Genomic DNA, 16,699 nt, shown 5'->3' with positions numbered 1-16,699 from the left:
GAAACCTGAGAGAGAGAGAGAGAGAGAGAGAGAGAGTCCATATATAAATATACTTCACATGAAAAACCAATAACTATGATAGTATTATAACGCACAGCTGAGTAGGAGTGACTTGCCCCAGGAACGGAAAGCCACTAGCCTGTCACTATCTTATGCACACACATATGACAGCAAGGAAACAAAGATTAAGAGATTGAATAATTTCAAAAAGATTGGTAGATTCAGTACATGATCGGCAATGCCTCCAAGAGTGACGCCACAAATTGCATCTGGGTATCTTCGTCGATTCTCGAGAAGAGAGGGACGTGGACAAATAGAGACTTGTGGCCTCTTTGCTCGGCGAACCGGAGCGAGTGGTAGTAGACATAGTTGCACACGAACTGGTCTGCATCGTCAGAGAGTGCCACATCATAGCCCTGCTTTCTCAAGAACTTCGCAATCGCGTCGGTGGAGCATGAAGTCTTCAGGAAACCCAATGGAAGCAATTTAGATTTGAGATAGACAGCATGGGTGTGTTCGGTTGCACCAAATATCATGATGTTTGGTGCAGCCGAACGTAGCCTAAGCAATTAACAGACCAGCACAAACCTACTGTCCTCGAGATATGGCAGGCACAGTTATGACAGTTGAGGTCGCCTGATTCCAATATGGGAATGATCACACGTTTGAATGCGTGGCAGTTACCATATGTTCGAGCTGTGTTGGGCTCACCTATGATGTGTATGTGGAATCCTAACCGCGCATCTGATGCGAATCATGTTTACCATACATCCCAAGAATCATCCTGATCCAATACTCAGGGTCCTTACTCATTTCTCAGTGGTAGACTCACAAGAGTTCAAAATGAGGTCATGGGTTCGAGTACCCATTGTGGTGAAAAACCAGTGTGTGGGGGTGTGACCGCATGTGTTAAAAAAATAAAAATAAAAATAAAAATAAAAACTCAGGTGCAAGGGAGCAGTGCAGAATCATGCCTAAAAACTATTTGTTCACATGGTGTGGCCCCACCTGAGTTTTACTATGGTCTGAGTTTTGCCTCCCTTGCGGTGAAGATGAAGTGGTTGAATAGCATGCGAACAGCACTGTGGACCCCACATTCCATCTAGAAGTGTCTGGCGTTGCCTCTCCAATGTCCCCCATGGTTTCCTTTGGTGTGACCCGCCTGAGTTAGGATCGGGATGGATTTTGCCATCTACACCTGAAGTAGGGCTCAAATCTACTGGACAGGTTGGATGGCACTTAAACATCAGGATGAGCTCCAGACAGCTCCAATGCATGATGATTACCATACGCTTGAATGAATGTGATAACTTCCCTTCCCATATAGATCATACGTAGGATATCTGTTGTACTGTTGTCTCATACCGGTTGGCTCCATTCAGGTTGATTATATATGATGCTCGAAATGCCCCTGTTTGTTCAACCTAAAAATGGTGCAGGTGGGGACCACCTTCTTGCAACCCAAGATGTAGTAGATCCATTGGGCCACATTATCTGACATGCCTTGCTCTAGTTATCTCCCCTGGCTATCAGATGATCCAAGCCATCTAATGAAAATCGGCAATTGCAGCCAATGAGCTGCATTAACAGGCCCAATTGGACCTTAGGATCATCCAGTTGGGGAGATTTTTGGGGTGTTTCCCATTTGCCATGAGGATCGCATAAGTTGATTGGTGTGGTTATCAAGCTGGCCCACAGATAGGATCGAACATCGCATACTTCCTCCTTACTGAAACACATGACAAAAACAAAATGAGCAATTACCTTTCTAGTCCGTGAAATCCCTCCATCCTCCGGGACAATTGGAACTTGCTGCGCAATTAAAAAAGGAAAACAATGCAGATTGAGACGAACTACAGCTCTAAGTCAAGGAGAGGACAGCTTTGATTTCTATTGATCCGGTAAAAAAGAAGCTCTACCTGAGGCTGCCAGCCAAGCTCGTCTGGACAACGAAAAGTGGCTTCATTTACAGCCTGTCGCTCGATGGCAAACCTCAATGCCCCGGCATTGGTTCCAAGATGAAGCTGCACAAAGAAATGTGGGTTACCAACAAGCATCTATGACAAAACACTCAAGACTACATAATGCAGAGTACTTCAATCGGAACTACATCTACCATGCAATTCCTTTGATTCCTTCCACAAGCATTAGTAACAACAAAAGATCGAACAAACAGTAGGAGAGCCGCAATATGCATCCAATTCCAAACATGAACACCGCATGAATCCCTATCCTTGCTATTATCACTGCAGTAAACAAATGATAGAGAAAAACTTTGATATCTGGTAGTGTGATGGATGATATGCAGGCAGTTGTGGCAAACAAGTAATTCAATCTAAACTGACTGTCTGTTTGGTGGGCATTTACGGGGATGGTTGAAAATGAAAAATATCTAATGATTCTGGTGCAACAAACAAACAAGTCTCCATGAATCAGTTCAACCAATCTGATTTCCGAACAGTGAGGGAAATTGAGTTCCACAATTTCATCAATTTGCCAATGTATGCTATGTGTACAATTTATGAGTGCATGTATATCAAGCATCATACGCAGCCCAAGTATCAAATAACTCCCCAAAACAATAACGCATAAACTGCTATGACAAATTACCAACACAAAAAACGCTAGGCCTGTTTGGATTACCAATTACCATGGTAATGTAAAGGAAAAATGTAATCATCATGATTTTACTACTGCCAAACCGAACACTGGAATTGTCACATACTTTCAAGAGACGGTAAATGAATTTGTGATCATTGCACTTTTTCATGGCATTCCCATGGAAATCTCAAATCCAAACAGCGACATCGGTGTATGGATGTGATGATTTGACATTAAGGTAATGGAAAAATGCCATCGTTACGATTTTACTGACGATCAACCAAACACGGGAATCAATGGTCAAATGCAGATGTTATTAGGAGATAGGTAAATGAATTTGTAATCATTGCATTTTTCCTTTACATTAATGTGGTAATTGGTAATCCAAACAAGACATGTAATTGAAACATAGGACATGGAAAATCAAGTAATCATGATAAATCACATGCCCCACTCAAGGTCAAGATGAGTGCGTCTGCCGCCTTTATGAGTTGTCATGCTCTCCATTCAACACCTTGATGGGCCTTTGATACAATTTTGCTTAATATCTAAGCCCACCTAACACCAATCATGCTTTGATTTCAAGAGCCAACCTTTCCTTGATTATATTCTCTTTAAAGTTTCAAGATATATATTTGATTTCAAGAGCCTGCTTATTATCCCAAAGTACACTAACACACAAGAATTTATACAATGCTCAGACCAAATATTTGTAGTCTCAGTTTGTACAGGTGGGGCCCACAGTAAGTGATCCAAAACATTGATGTGAACAATTGAAACACACAAACACACCAAATTTCTCAGATGGAGAAACCCTAAGCCTTCAATAGGTGCCATGATAATTAGAAGGCCAAAGAAAAAAAAAAATCAGCACATGTTCACATTCAACCGAGAAATGCAAAATATCATATAACTAGGATCTTCCAATCTTGGGGAGTTTTGACACATGTTCCATCTAGGATAAAGAACACCATGCCAACAGTCCAGATCACTGAACCATGGGACGCACTTGTACAAAATTGAAACCAGAATGTACTGTACAAGCTCCCAGCATGAGCATGTCTAATACCTTTAACATACAAATCTAATTATGGAATTCTTTCTAAAATGGAAAGAAGAAGAACTGAAACTAACCCATATGACCCGCTCATTGCTCAAAGAGTCTGAGTAGGGCTCAGACATAGCTGACTCCATGATCTTGTAAAGTTTAGGAAGCCCTCCTTCTCCAGCAGCCTCAAGAATGGTACAGCTCCGAAGAGTAACTCCTCCACACAATCCTCTTCTCTTCACAAAATCTTTCAGATTGCTAACTATCGTCTCGGTCGGGTTCTCAGCGACTCCATGGAATTTCTTGAATCCAGTCACATGAACTGTAATAGCCGGTGGCCCTTCAGATCCCATGGCTCAAACCAGACTCCTGTACAATTTCAAATTACCCAACGATGGTAGCTATAGAAATGCAAATGTCCACCACAGATTAAAAGATCAGTACCACCTCCTGGAAATTTCAACACGGGTAAAGTAAGAAGCAGCCATGGAAACTTCACACAAGAAAAATTCTACAAATCCCCGATGGGAAAGACTTACGCAGAATTTGAAATGACCAAACGATAGCAGCTATAGAAATGCAAATGCACACCAACTTCTACAGATAAAACCAATATCTGTATCGGCAGCTATAGAAATGCAAATGCGCACCAACTTCCACAGATCAAACCAATATCTGTACCACTACCCTGAAACGTAAACACGTAACATAAGATGCAGATATGGGTAGGGGTGTACACCAAGTTGAGCTGGCCTCAGCTCGACTCGGCTCGGCCACTAGCTGACCCCAGCTCGAACTCGGCTTGGCTCAGTCTTCGAGCCTGACTGGCCAGCTCGGCTCGGTTCAGTCAGCAGCTTGGGCCAGTTTGAGCCGAGTTCGAGCCAAAATCGAGCCTCTGTGGCATTTTCACAAACACATGTTGTGCACTTTCAATTTCTCACTATATGTAAAGCAGCAGCAGCTGTTTAAAAGTATTTCATCAAACACCTTCTAGGCAACATCAAAATCAAGAAAAAATGATATTTGTTTCATATACATACCTTCCCTGCCACTAGCCGACACTTCATTGGGTCATTTCATCAAACACTTGGTGAGCAACATCAATATCAAAGTAACCGAGTCACCGAACTAGTTCGATCCGAGTCGAGTCGAGCTCGGGCAAGCTCGAACTTGGTTTGAAAATTTTTTGAGCTCAAAAAAATCAGCTCAACTCGGCTCGAACTCAGCTTCGAACTGAGTCGAATCGAACTTTTTGGAGTCGAGTCGAGCGAGCTAACCGAGCTAACTCGGTTCGTGTACACCCCTAGATATGGGGACTTCACATGAATAAAATTCCACGAATCCTCGATGGAAAAACCAATCTTACAAAAAGGGGGAAAATGGCATGCAAATCTAAGATAAGCATGCTTTGAATTTGTCTTGATCTTAAATAGAGATCAATGAAGAGTGACAACCAATTCAAAAAGAGAAACAAAAATTACTTCTTGCTCTCTTTTGGGGCAAAAGCAATACTCACAAAAGATCCAAAAATGAGACTGTTTAGTTTCAGTTGACTGAAAAATTTCTATGCTTTAGTTTCACTCAGGATCATTGATGTAGAGCGTGTCGCAGATAATTTCATGGCCAAGATTGACCAAAAAAGCCCAATCCGAGACAGAGGTGATCCAGACCATCAAAACCTAAAACGGACGTATCTCGCAAATCGGAATGAGTTATCCAACGTGCCATGTATGATTTTGGGGTAGGACGAGCTACTTTAGCCACCCAACCTTGCTATGCCGGGTTGCGCACGCCGAATTTGCGAAATAACATCAGATCGACGGTCGAATTCCTGTTTTAATTTCGTTTTTACTGCTTATAGTAAGTTTTAGATTGAGTATAACTCTTCATCCATTGGGCTTTCAGAGTTGCGCCCAAACATGAAAAGTGCTTAGAATAGTTAGGAGAACATCATGGTTTGGCCAAATAGGACACTTGCTATTTTTGGCCGAAAAACATGCGCACTAATATAAATAAGTTTACTATTTATAGTAAGTCACGATTTCTAGGAGTTTTAGTTATAGTTTAATTCCGAAACTTCTTCCTAGGGTTTATGTTATTATTTAAGAGCTTGTAGGCTCATTTTTCATCATCAATTGAATTATTATGAATTTTATTAGAATTATTTACTATTTTATATCTCTCCTCATGGATTCGAGGGATCTCTGTGAAGAGTCCAGATAAGTTCGTAGATTCGGAATAGTTGTCCCCCTGAGGAAGACGGTGCTCGAATCGGGTGTTAAGGAATATGCCTTGTAACTACATGTCCTTCCCTGCGTCAATCATCAACATGTGTTGCCTGACTGGCCCCACATGGAGAGACGGTTGGATGATCACAACTGTAATAAATTTATGCTGACTGGATGATTCTTGAAATTAAAATTTTTTTAATGGCTCACTGCTCACACTCATTTCAATAAATCGACAGTCAGGATTTTATTTTTTTTTCCTTCCTTTTTTTACTTCAGTGTGATTATCAGATCATAGGCCATTCTAAATAATGCCAACGTGGAGAGATGGTTGCATGATCACAACCATCCTTCATGTGCTACCCCAGACAGGTCACAGTAAGAAACTTATATTGTTATAATGGAGATGATTACAGCTGAATGTGAACCATTGAAAGGAAATTTTTTTAATGGGTCACATTCATATCAATAAATCAACAGTCAGGATAACATTTTTCAGTGTGATCATTGGATCACAGGCCATTCTTAATAGTGGCCCAGAGGATGGACAGGGTGCCATGGGGCACAACTAGAAAATAGATATCTAAATAAATTATCTGCTCATCCACATGCAAAAATAAAAAATAAAAAATCCCAAATAGATTTACCTTATTATAGAAATCAGTAGAACCAGATACCCAAAAAAAAATCCAATGATCATGAGAATATCTAACAATAAAATGCCAGGAAATGCACTAAAATCATTAAAAACCTAACTAGTATTTTTTAATGGATTTTTTTAATTTTTCCATTAAAAATCAACTATGTCACTAGCATTAGAACGTCTGAATTAAATCACATAAAACTGGAAATCCTACACAAACAATAATAATATCTCCCAAATATGACAGTCGAGGGTCATCACCGTTATGTAACCGTAACGGTGTCCTCGGGCCCTGAGCCTATACAGGTGGGACCCACGATCCAGCCTGTTGATCTGATATAGCCAACAGAAAAGATCTCTCAGATTGGAAGATCCTAGCCGTCCAATCTTTTGCCCATTTCCAGCTGAATAGAAGCCACTGCTCAAGTTCAACTCACCGTCTACTTTAGCAGGTCACTGATCAAAGGGCTATGATCGTCGAATCAGGGAATCTATAGCGCCATGATCCATTCACACCGAGGCCCATTGGATCAATGGTCTAGATCGCCGAACCATGGGTCCCACTTGCACAGACCGTGGACCGTTACAGTTATAACGTTTTCTTTTCTGAAGGAGAACTTTCCGGAGTTATTCCAGGGAAGAGACGTAGAAGAATCGCCGAAGCAAAAGGAAAAAAAGACGATTTTAGCCCTGGAGAAATCAAAAGAGAGGCCTAGACTAAGGGCAGAACTGTAAATTACAGGCGCTGAGATTTCAGAGGCATGTAGAAGGAAGGAGAGTTGAAGAACGAACTAACCTTTCGAGATGAAGAGATCGCCGGTTTTTTAGAAGAGAACGACGATTCCTTTAAAATCGGCTTCTTGCTGGAAAGGCATCCTCGTTAATGCCCCTCGATTTTCAGAACGCGGATTAGGTGCGACCCCGGATACAGCCCGGTGGGTGCGGCTCTATCGTGGGGCCCACATAGATGTATACGTTGTATATCTACTCCGTCCAAAAGTTTTTACAGATATTTTTAGACAGGTTTTACAAAATTTTAGAATTTAAAAATCTCAGGTGGACCACAAAAATGTAAAGAGTGATCATTGAACTCCCACCATTAAAAACTTCCTAGGGTCCACCGTAATGTTTATTTTCCATCCAACATGTTGAGAAGATTACACGGATACTGATGAAGTTTTTTAAAAAATATAATCTTGATAAAAAAACTTTTGTGGCACCCAGTAAGTTTTTAATGGTGGTAATTCAATACCTAAAGTGTGGTCCATCTAAGATTTTATTTATCATTATTTTTTATGTTTATATCATAAAATAAGCTTTAAAATCTGATGGACGGTATGGATATACAATAATATATCTATATGGACCCCACTCTCAGGGACGTACCCACCTGGCTGTATCCGGGGTGGCACCTAATCCGGTTCCGATTTTCCACGTATTGCGAAAATGAGCTGCACTAGCGTACCTCGAGCAGGGAGGTATTCCGCACAAGGTACGTCGAGCACTGAGAGCCACGTGGGTGGAACTTTCAGAAGATCCAATCCGTCCATCAGGTACTCTGCCTCATTTCAAATTGGAATCCAGAAATCAGGACCATCCAGTTGTCCAATAAACACCTAGGAAGATTTTGGGATGGGATGCCCACCTTTAGTTTTATATAGGGTCCATCGTGGTTTTTATATGCCATCCAGTCCATTCATATGATGTTATCCATGATGGTGAAATAATTAGCCAAAATTCAATATATAAAAAGCTAATATGGCCTATGATACGTGAATCTAGAAGTTTTATGTATAAATTTATGGATTTTCCCACCCACCTGTGTTAAATGAGCCTAAGTTTTTAGATCAACGCTAATAAAGAGGTTATACGAATGATGGACGGATTGGATTTTAATTATTTTCCTCTAAATTTAGAGAAAACTACCCTGGTAGTCACCTACGCGAGTTACACAAGCATTTTCCTTAAAAAAATACCGTTCTTATCCATAGAGCGGTTTTGATAAGTTACCATGCCCCATTACCACAGCACGGTGGGTTTTCACCCAGGTTTGCATCTTAGATGATGATCTGAACCGTTCGTGTGCTCAATACTGCCTTATGTAAGTAAACATCTTAAAATCAGGATTTATTGCTTATTCTAACCATTAGATCTTATATTTGAAAACGAACCATTCAAAATTTACTTATCAGTGTTCCAAATTTTTCTCCATACAAAAGCATTCATTCAAAGAATATTTTTTAAGATATACTATTCGCGTAGAATTCAGAATATTAACGGTTCAGATCATAATCTAAGATGCAATCCGTATGAAAAACCACACCACACTTTAGCCACGGTGCCGTGTTCACTGTCCTACCAAAACCTGGCCAACCGGTGATTAGGTCGGGAGTGGATTAGGTGAGACCCCGGCCTCACCTAAGATGGTTCGGCCCTTACAGTGGGCCCCACCTTGATGTATATATTCTAATCCATACCGTCTATCCATTTTTCCAGATCAATTAACGGGATTTTACCAAAAACGAAGCAGATCAAATTATCAGGTGGACCATACCGCAGAAAATAGCGGTGATTGACCATTGATGGGCCAAAAAAGTTTAGGATCAATCTGATATATTTTTCCCTTCATCCTGGTTTACGTGACCTTATCAACAGATTGGATGGAAAATAAACACCACGAAAATACTAATGTATGCCCAAAAAAACTTTCAATGGTAGGGTGCTCAAACACCACTCTTTCCTATAGTATGGTCCTCCTTAGACTTGGATCTTCTTCATTTTTAGGATCATACCTAAAATGAGCTAGAGAAATGGATGGACGGTGTGGATATAGAATACATACATCAATGTGGGCCCCACAGTAAGGGTCGCACCGTGTAAGGTGAGGCCGTGTAAGGTTAGGCAGCCTTCTACCACGCGAGGAACCACCACGTACGGACTCACGTAGGTGATTTTCTAATTCGTTCGAAACTTGATGTTCGTGTCAAATCCAAACCGTGAATCATGTGATTCTCCTAATTTTTTTCGTATGGACAAAAATTCCTATGCGAAAATCAGGTGGGCCACACTTCATGGAAAAAATAAAATCACGTCCGGCTTGTATTCCTTTGAGGAGTTTCCCTTCATCCTCCGGGATCGCGTCGGATAAATGGATTGGATGTTGTATTCACAGCAAGTTGGGCCCTACAGAAATTCTGGAAGGTTATCTTAGGCTTCCTCCTTCCCATCTCTCCCTTTGGTTCCAGTGGTGTGCACCATCTTCGTTTTGGGTCGCTAGAGTAACATGGAACCATTTGATGGACGGTCTGGATGGAAAATAAACATCACAGTGGGTCTCACACAACTTGAACGTAGATCTGGACTGTCCAAATAGCGTGCACGGTGTGGATGTGTCACAGCCCAAACAGATCTCGTTCATTTTTCTCATGAATTTTTGACGGCTGATTATCTCATTTTAACCATCCATTTTATAGCCACCAAATTGGATTTTTGATCAGTGCTATTTTTGGGCTTATTCCTATCAACGATGCTTCCCACGATCTGGACCGTTGAACTGAAGGGCATGAATACCATTTGTGGTGGATAGACTCACCAACTTAAAAAATGGTGGTGAACTATCACCTACCACCCTTGTCTTGTCCCGCACAAGGTAATGCTTCCGCCGCTGGATTTGAATCTCTACTCTTGCGACGAACCACAGGTTTTGAAGAGTTATGGTGCAATACTGCGGCTGGGATGTTCGGGTTCTAAGCATAAGTGGGACCCATGGTTCGGACACGGCTTCGATGGATCCCTGACTATGAGGCCCACCGTGATATATATGCCATACATCTAAGCCGTCCATCCATTTTGACGGCTCATTTTAGGGCATGATCTAAAAAATGAAGCAGATCCAAATCTCAGGTAGACCCCACAGTGATGTTTATTTGACATCCAATCTATTCATAAGGTTAAACAAAGATAGATGCAGAGAAAACACAAACATCAGCTTATCCAAAACTTCTATGGCCCTCAAAAGTTTTCAACAATGGGAGTTCAATTCTCATTGTTTATTGTGATTTAGTACAATTGAGCTTTTCTCCAGTGGTAGACTTTCAGGAGTTTCAACACCTGGTCAAGGGTTCCAGTACCCATGTGTGAGTGTGGGGGTGTGTGCGTGTGTTTTAAAAAAAAGTACAATTGAGCTTTGGGATTGCTTCAATTTTGGAATCACTTGAAAAACAGTATGTTTTTAACATTTTGCTTGGCATGATATGATTCAAGAATTTCTCATGTCTTGGCAGATTGAGTGGAGAAACATCGTTTCAACATTTGAGGTCTTGGTATCAATCCCTAATGAGGGTGGCTAACATGGAGTGTGTGTACTGACAAGCTAACCCCAAAAAAAAAAGAAAAGAAGAATTTCTCATGTCTTTGCTGGCTGTTATCGTTCAATGGAAATCTTGAAGAATACACTGCACTGAATACACTGCACCGGAATTAGATAACATATTTTGTAATTGGATTTCCGATCTACGTGCATGGTGTCTATTCATCAAAATTATGAGGGTGAAAAATGGCAGGATCTATGAAGTCTGATCATCAGATAGTGTGGTAATGTATATTTTATTGAGAAAAAGATATATTTTTGAGAGCTGCTTTTTGGTTTTTGCCTCTTAAGTATTTTGAATTGGTGTAAATTGGTAAATGTATTGGAATAGAGTCATGTAAATCTTTATATTGTGGTTTATATTTTTTTTCTTGTCTTTCTTTTAATTTCAGTATTGTTGTATATGTGTGGGTGGGAAGGATTAATTTTTCTCCCAATAGAAAAGAGTAAAAAAATAAAGTAACTAGATCAAAAGGAGTTGCCTCCATTGTCTTACATTCCAAGCGAGCTTGCTTTGATTGTTAGGTGATTCACCCTCGATGTTCTTCTGCAGCTCCCTCCCTTTACTACAATTAAAGATGAAAGCAATTGCAATTCTCTTCCCTTACTGCAGTTAAAGATGAGAATAATTGCTTAGATCGTATAGAGAAATTGGAGAGCTAGGCGTATTCCTATAAATTAAGGATGAAAGTCATAACTCATTGCAAACTCTCTCCTTAGGGTCATCGTAAAGGAGTGGTTATCACACATATGAGGAAACATGGAAACATTTATTGCCCTAATCCTCATATACATAATACAATTGTTAGTGTCTCTTACATGTTCACCTCACCCACACGCACATGCATATGGCCACTTTAGCTTGGAAGTGGATTGCATACTAAGTAACTTAGTGTACTAAGTGTGATCAAGAAACTTTGCTGGGCCCATGATAATTTATTATTTTATAATTTCATCCATCCATTTTAACAAATAATTTTAAGGCTTGATCGAAAAAAAAGGGACACATATCTAAAGCTCGAGTAGATCACACCATAGAAAATAATGCGAATTGAATGTCTACTACTGAAAAGCTCATGGAGGATAGAAAAGTTTTGGATCAAGTTAATATTTGTATTTTTCCTTTCATCCATGTTTATGTGATCTTATGAATAGGTTGAATGACAATAAATAAACATCACTGTAAGCTCTAGGAAGGTTTCAACGATGAAAATCATTATTCCCACTATTTCTTGTGATGTAGTCCACTTGAGCTTTGAATATGCTTCAATTTTGGACTCAACCCCTAAAATGAGTTAGAAAAATGGATGGAAAGCTTGGATAAACCACATACATTTATGGTGGGGCCCAGTACAATTTACTCAATATGATAAAAGGTAATAAGTTACTCCTTCCTTTAGCTTTTGATTTTTGGAAAACATGAGCTCAAAGTTTCAAAGTTATGTAACCAATCTTCTTCTTCTTCTTCTTCTTCTTTTTTAATTTTTTAATTTTATTTTTAAACCGTAGTTTTCTAGTTGATATCTTTATGTATCCATGCATTTCATTTTCTAGTACCCAAATCATGATTGTTCATCTTCTGATTTCGTGAAAGTAAACAATAACGACCATAAAAGTGAGCCACATGCCCATAGACCATAGATCCAACAACAGCTCATCTAGTTAATCCAAACCATTGATTTGTACATGCCACAAACAGGAGCATTACGTCTTACATGCATCTCAAGTGTATGTTACCATGGAAAAGAAGTTGACTATCATTAAATAAAAGAATTAAAGGAAAGAAGTCATGAAATGTGATAAATATACAAAGACAATAAAACAAATGAGAGACGGCTAAGCAAGGTGGACTTTGTTGACAGGACACCACCTTTCATATATTAAAAGGAGGTGATGAGGAGGCCTGTGATTGCAATTAAAGAAGAAAACAATAGAGAGCTTATATTTGAAAATAAAACCCATGAAATAATCTTGTTAGTATTTCTACCGTTTGTTCATTTACATTTTGATCATTAATTTTTTTTTTTTTCTGTGGAATTTAATGGGGTGCAACTTCGGTAGATCCCACGATCCACTAAGGTGGATGAGATCCCTGACCATGGGGCCCAATCTGATGTATGGTCCTCATATTCGCGTTGTTTATCTGTTTTGAAAACTCATTTTAAGGCATTATCCAAAAATAAAGCAGATCCAAATCTTAGGTGAACCATAATATATACACAAAACTGTGGTAATCAATGGTTAAAAATTTATTGTAAGCCACAAAAGTTTTGGATCAGGGTGGTATTTGCGTGATCTCTGCATCTTAGGTCTTTGTGACCATATCAACAGGTTGGATGGTAAATAAAAATTCCAATGGCCCCCATGAAATTTTAATGGTATGGATTCAATCACTATTATTTCCTATGGTATTGACCACCTAAGATTTGGACTGCTTTATTTTCGAATCATACCTTAAAATGAGATACCAAAATAGATGGACCGTGTGGATGTAAGGCACATACATTACTGTGGGCCTCACAGTTGGGTATCCACCTAAATTGTAGAAAGGAATTGCCTGGTGACCTTCCGTGGGGTCCACCATGATATATGTGTTTTATGGAAGGTGTTTATCCATTTTGCCAGCTCAATGAAGTAAATCCAAAACTCAAGTGGACCACAACATAAGAAACATTGGCAATTGAAGGGCAATTATTAAAAACTCAAGGAGGCATAAAAGTCTTAAACCAAGCTGATATTTGTGTTCTTCCTTCATCCATGCTATGTGATGAGCATGGGGTATGGCAAATGAACATCATAGTCAGCCCTAGAAAGGTTTCAACCAGTGAGTGTCATTATCACCACTATTTCTTGTAGTGTTGTCAACTTGTGCTTTGATTTTACTTCATTTTAAAGTTAATTTTCTAAATTGAGGAGGCAAAATAGATGTACAACACATGCATCATGGTGGGCTAAGGAGGGGCTTTTAGAGTTAATTAGCTCACCCTTGTGGCATCGTCACCCTTTGTCTTGGCCATTGTAGCACATGCACTCCTTCAACTCATTTTAAAAAATTGAGAATAGCGTAATAAACTTTTGATAATCAACAACTCCTATTAAAAAATTAAAGAGAAATCTAAATATTTATCTATCCAGTCATGAAGCAGATCATCACCTACTCTCTAAATACAAAAATAATTATGGATCATTGGCATACCTAGCTGTATATGTTATATATGTGCACTGTCAATCCATTTTGAAAACTGATTTTAAGATATGATAAAAGATATGAAGCAGATCCGGACGTCAACTAGACTACATCATAAGAAACAGAGGTGATTGATCATTAAAAGCTTACTATGGGCCACAAAAATTTTGTATCAAGCTAATACGATGTGGTCCCCCATTCAGGTCTTTGTGAGTTTATCAACAAGTTGGATGGCAAATAAACATTCTTGTGGCCCCAAGAAGTTCTTAATGGTGGGTATTCAATCAACATTGTTTCCTGTGGTGTGGTCCACCTAAGAATTGGATCTGCTTCATTTTTGGGATCGGGCTCTAAAAGAGCTTTCGAAATGGATGGACGGCGTGGATGCACAGTGGGCCCCACATTCATGGATCCACCGGCCTCTCTGATGCCTCGGCCTGCACATGATTCGAACTCGGATCCTATTCTCAAGAGTTTCAACACCCGGTCAAGGGTTCGAGTATCCATAAGTGGTGAAATACCACTATGGCGTGAGTGTGTGGGGGTGCGTGTGCGCGTGTAAAAAAAAAAACATGAGTGAACTCAATTCTAACGCATCATATTGCCACGTGTACTGTAAAGCAAAGAGAATAAGAGAGAGAATTGTTTGATACACTTGGAGATTATTTTGATCCATACACAGGCACAAAAACTAGGGGTGGGCATCAAGCCGAGCCGAGTCGAGGTGGGCCAAGCTCGGCTCAGCTCGTCCAAGCTATACTCGAGTTCGAGCCCTCGAGCTCAACATTGAAGCTTAGCTTGTTTGCCAAAGCCGTCGAGTCAAGTTCGAGTCGAGCTAGTGGTTCGCGTCGAGTTGAGTTTACCTCGAGTCAAGCTCGAACTTGTTGGATGAGAGAGTAATGGATTTTGTTCTTGATCCTCCTCCATTGATTCAGAAAAGAAGTTAAATAAAAAAAAATTAAAGATGTATTTTACATGATGCTCCACCAAGCGAAATTCATTTTTGGTTTGGCCCGGCAACCGAAACAGGGTGTAGTCCATCTTTCAGCAGTCCAAAAAATTCATCTGTGTGGGCCCTATGATAGAAGAACCATGGGCCAAAAGCATCCTCAATTGTATGTTCTGAATTATCCATCATCAAGGCCATACTTTCCAACGGATAGGATTTTGAATAGACCTGGGACCACAAAAAAGTGGGATCCACCTATATTGTTGCTACTTAGACAAAATTGTAGTTTCCGTTACCTTACAGATGATTTGAGGACTTGTAGCTCACAAGATATTCAGGAAGGATATGTCTATTCATGTGAGTGCTCCATATAATATATCATTTTGGATTCAAGACATCGTCAACACTAGCATCAAACTCTTCGCTGTTGGGGTGAAAGCAAAGATCCCACTTCAACTTTCTCCACATTCCCCACAACTTTAATATGTTTATTAATCGAGCCGAGTCGAGCTCGAGTTCAAGCTTCGAGTCGAGTTGAAATGCCCCCTGGTTGAACTCGGCTTGAACTCAACTCGAGCTTCAAATAATTAGCTTGGCTCGGCCTGAATCGGCATTCAAGCAGAGTCAATCCGAGCTGACTCGAGCTGAGTCGAGCGAGATTTTGGAGCTAGCTTGACTCGTGAACAGCCCTAACAGAAACTGGTTCATGTGCTTTGATCTTTCTTCAAATGCAACCGTCCGAATTTCAAAAATCAGATTGCATGATCTCATATACAGACAATGAATACTTTATTTATTACAATTGAAAAGTTGACCTTTTATTTCAATCGTCCATTTAATGGCCACCAATTACCAGTTGGATAGCTATGAGCATGCTTGTGAACTTTAGGTGTTATGATGCGTCTTTGTTCGTGTCCACTATTTTAACGGTTACAGACACGCATAACACGTGGATAGTCACTCTATTTATGAACACGGATTGTCATACACTGCCAGAGTACCTATCTTTTTAAAAACTTTGATGCTCTGGCGGAGTGTAATGGTCCATACACATTCATCAGACCCCACTACAACTGACACACGTGTACCTCAATTTAAACCTTCCAGAATATGGGACCCATATTAGATGGCCCCCAGGACAAAATCCACACTGCAAAGATATCCTAACCGATCAATTGGTAACATGAAATGGACGGTCTAAAGGAGTATTAATAACTGTCTGAATTCAAAGAAAAATGTCCATTTATCTGATAGAAAACCACATACTCAATTATCTACAGGATATTTTCTTCACCTACAATTAGATCCACTCGATATACGGTTTTGATTCAATTACTAATATTCTATGTGTACGATGGATGAGTGCGTGCGTATGGATCTCACACTCCTGCAGCGTACCAAATAGCTCCTGATCTGCGCGGCGCCGAAGACAAGTGAATTTGAGGGTTCTATCGCGATATTATCGGGAAAATATCGTGAAAAACGAAAACTAAAAGCAATTAGATTTGAAAATATTTAATCCTATAATAAAAGTATTTAAAATTAAAAACTTGTCTCATTAAAATCTAATGCGACAATTTAAAATTGCGATATTTTGAAAATGAGCTATATTATCGCGATACTATAGTTTAACTGATTTCTAAGGAAATATCGCGATATTTTCAAAATCTCGGA

At 39.8% G+C, this 16,699-nt stretch overlaps 2 protein-coding genes across 2 annotated transcripts in view; both read right to left on the bottom strand.

The window, feature by feature from the left end:
• Window positions 1–2,004, bottom strand: part of LOC131234410 (probable polygalacturonase At1g80170) — a 51,533-nt gene extending 49,529 nt beyond the window's left edge. Inside the window, exons 1-2 of the mRNA XM_058231261.1 lie at window positions 1,920–2,004; window positions 1,765–1,812 (exon numbers count right to left, since the gene is read on the bottom strand). The gene's annotated coding sequence lies outside the window, so the exon portion shown is untranslated. The remainder of the gene's footprint in view (window positions 1–1,764; window positions 1,813–1,919) is intronic.
• LOC131234412 (uncharacterized) lies at window positions 41–7,455 on the bottom strand. The gene is made up of 5 exons (XM_058231265.1): window positions 7,317–7,455; window positions 3,736–4,337; window positions 1,920–2,024; window positions 1,765–1,812; window positions 41–461 (listed from the first exon to the last, which is right to left on the bottom strand). Exons 2-5 carry the CDS (start codon window positions 4,000–4,002, stop codon window positions 222–224), a joined length of 660 nt encoding a protein of 219 aa, XP_058087248.1. The 5' UTR covers window positions 4,003–4,337; window positions 7,317–7,455; the 3' UTR covers window positions 41–221.
• Between the last annotated feature and the right edge of the window lie 9,244 nt (window positions 7,456–16,699).

The sequence above is a fragment of the Magnolia sinica genome, chromosome 19 (genome assembly GCF_029962835.1).
Source record: "Magnolia sinica isolate HGM2019 chromosome 19, MsV1, whole genome shotgun sequence".
NCBI lineage: Eukaryota > Viridiplantae > Streptophyta > Magnoliopsida > Magnoliales > Magnoliaceae > Magnolia > Magnolia sinica.
Note: the sequence above shows the minus strand (reverse complement) of the source record. Positions and strands in the feature narration are given on the sequence as shown.

What these genes read in the sequence shown, in the direction of transcription:
- LOC131234412 (XM_058231265.1), bottom strand. Translation starts at nt 4,002, where the DNA reads ATGGGATCTGAAGGGCCACCGGCTATTACAGTTCATGTGACTGGATTC. An exon ending in AGCTTGGCTGGCAGCCTCAG is followed by an intron (nt 1,813 to 1,919) that starts GTAGAGCTTCTT and finishes TTAATTGCGCAG; the next exon opens with CAAGTTCCAATTGTCCCGGA. An exon ending in GGATTTCACGGACTAGAAAG is followed by an intron (nt 462 to 1,764) that starts GTAATTGCTCAT and finishes GGTTTCCTGAAG; the next exon opens with ACTTCATGCTCCACCGACGC.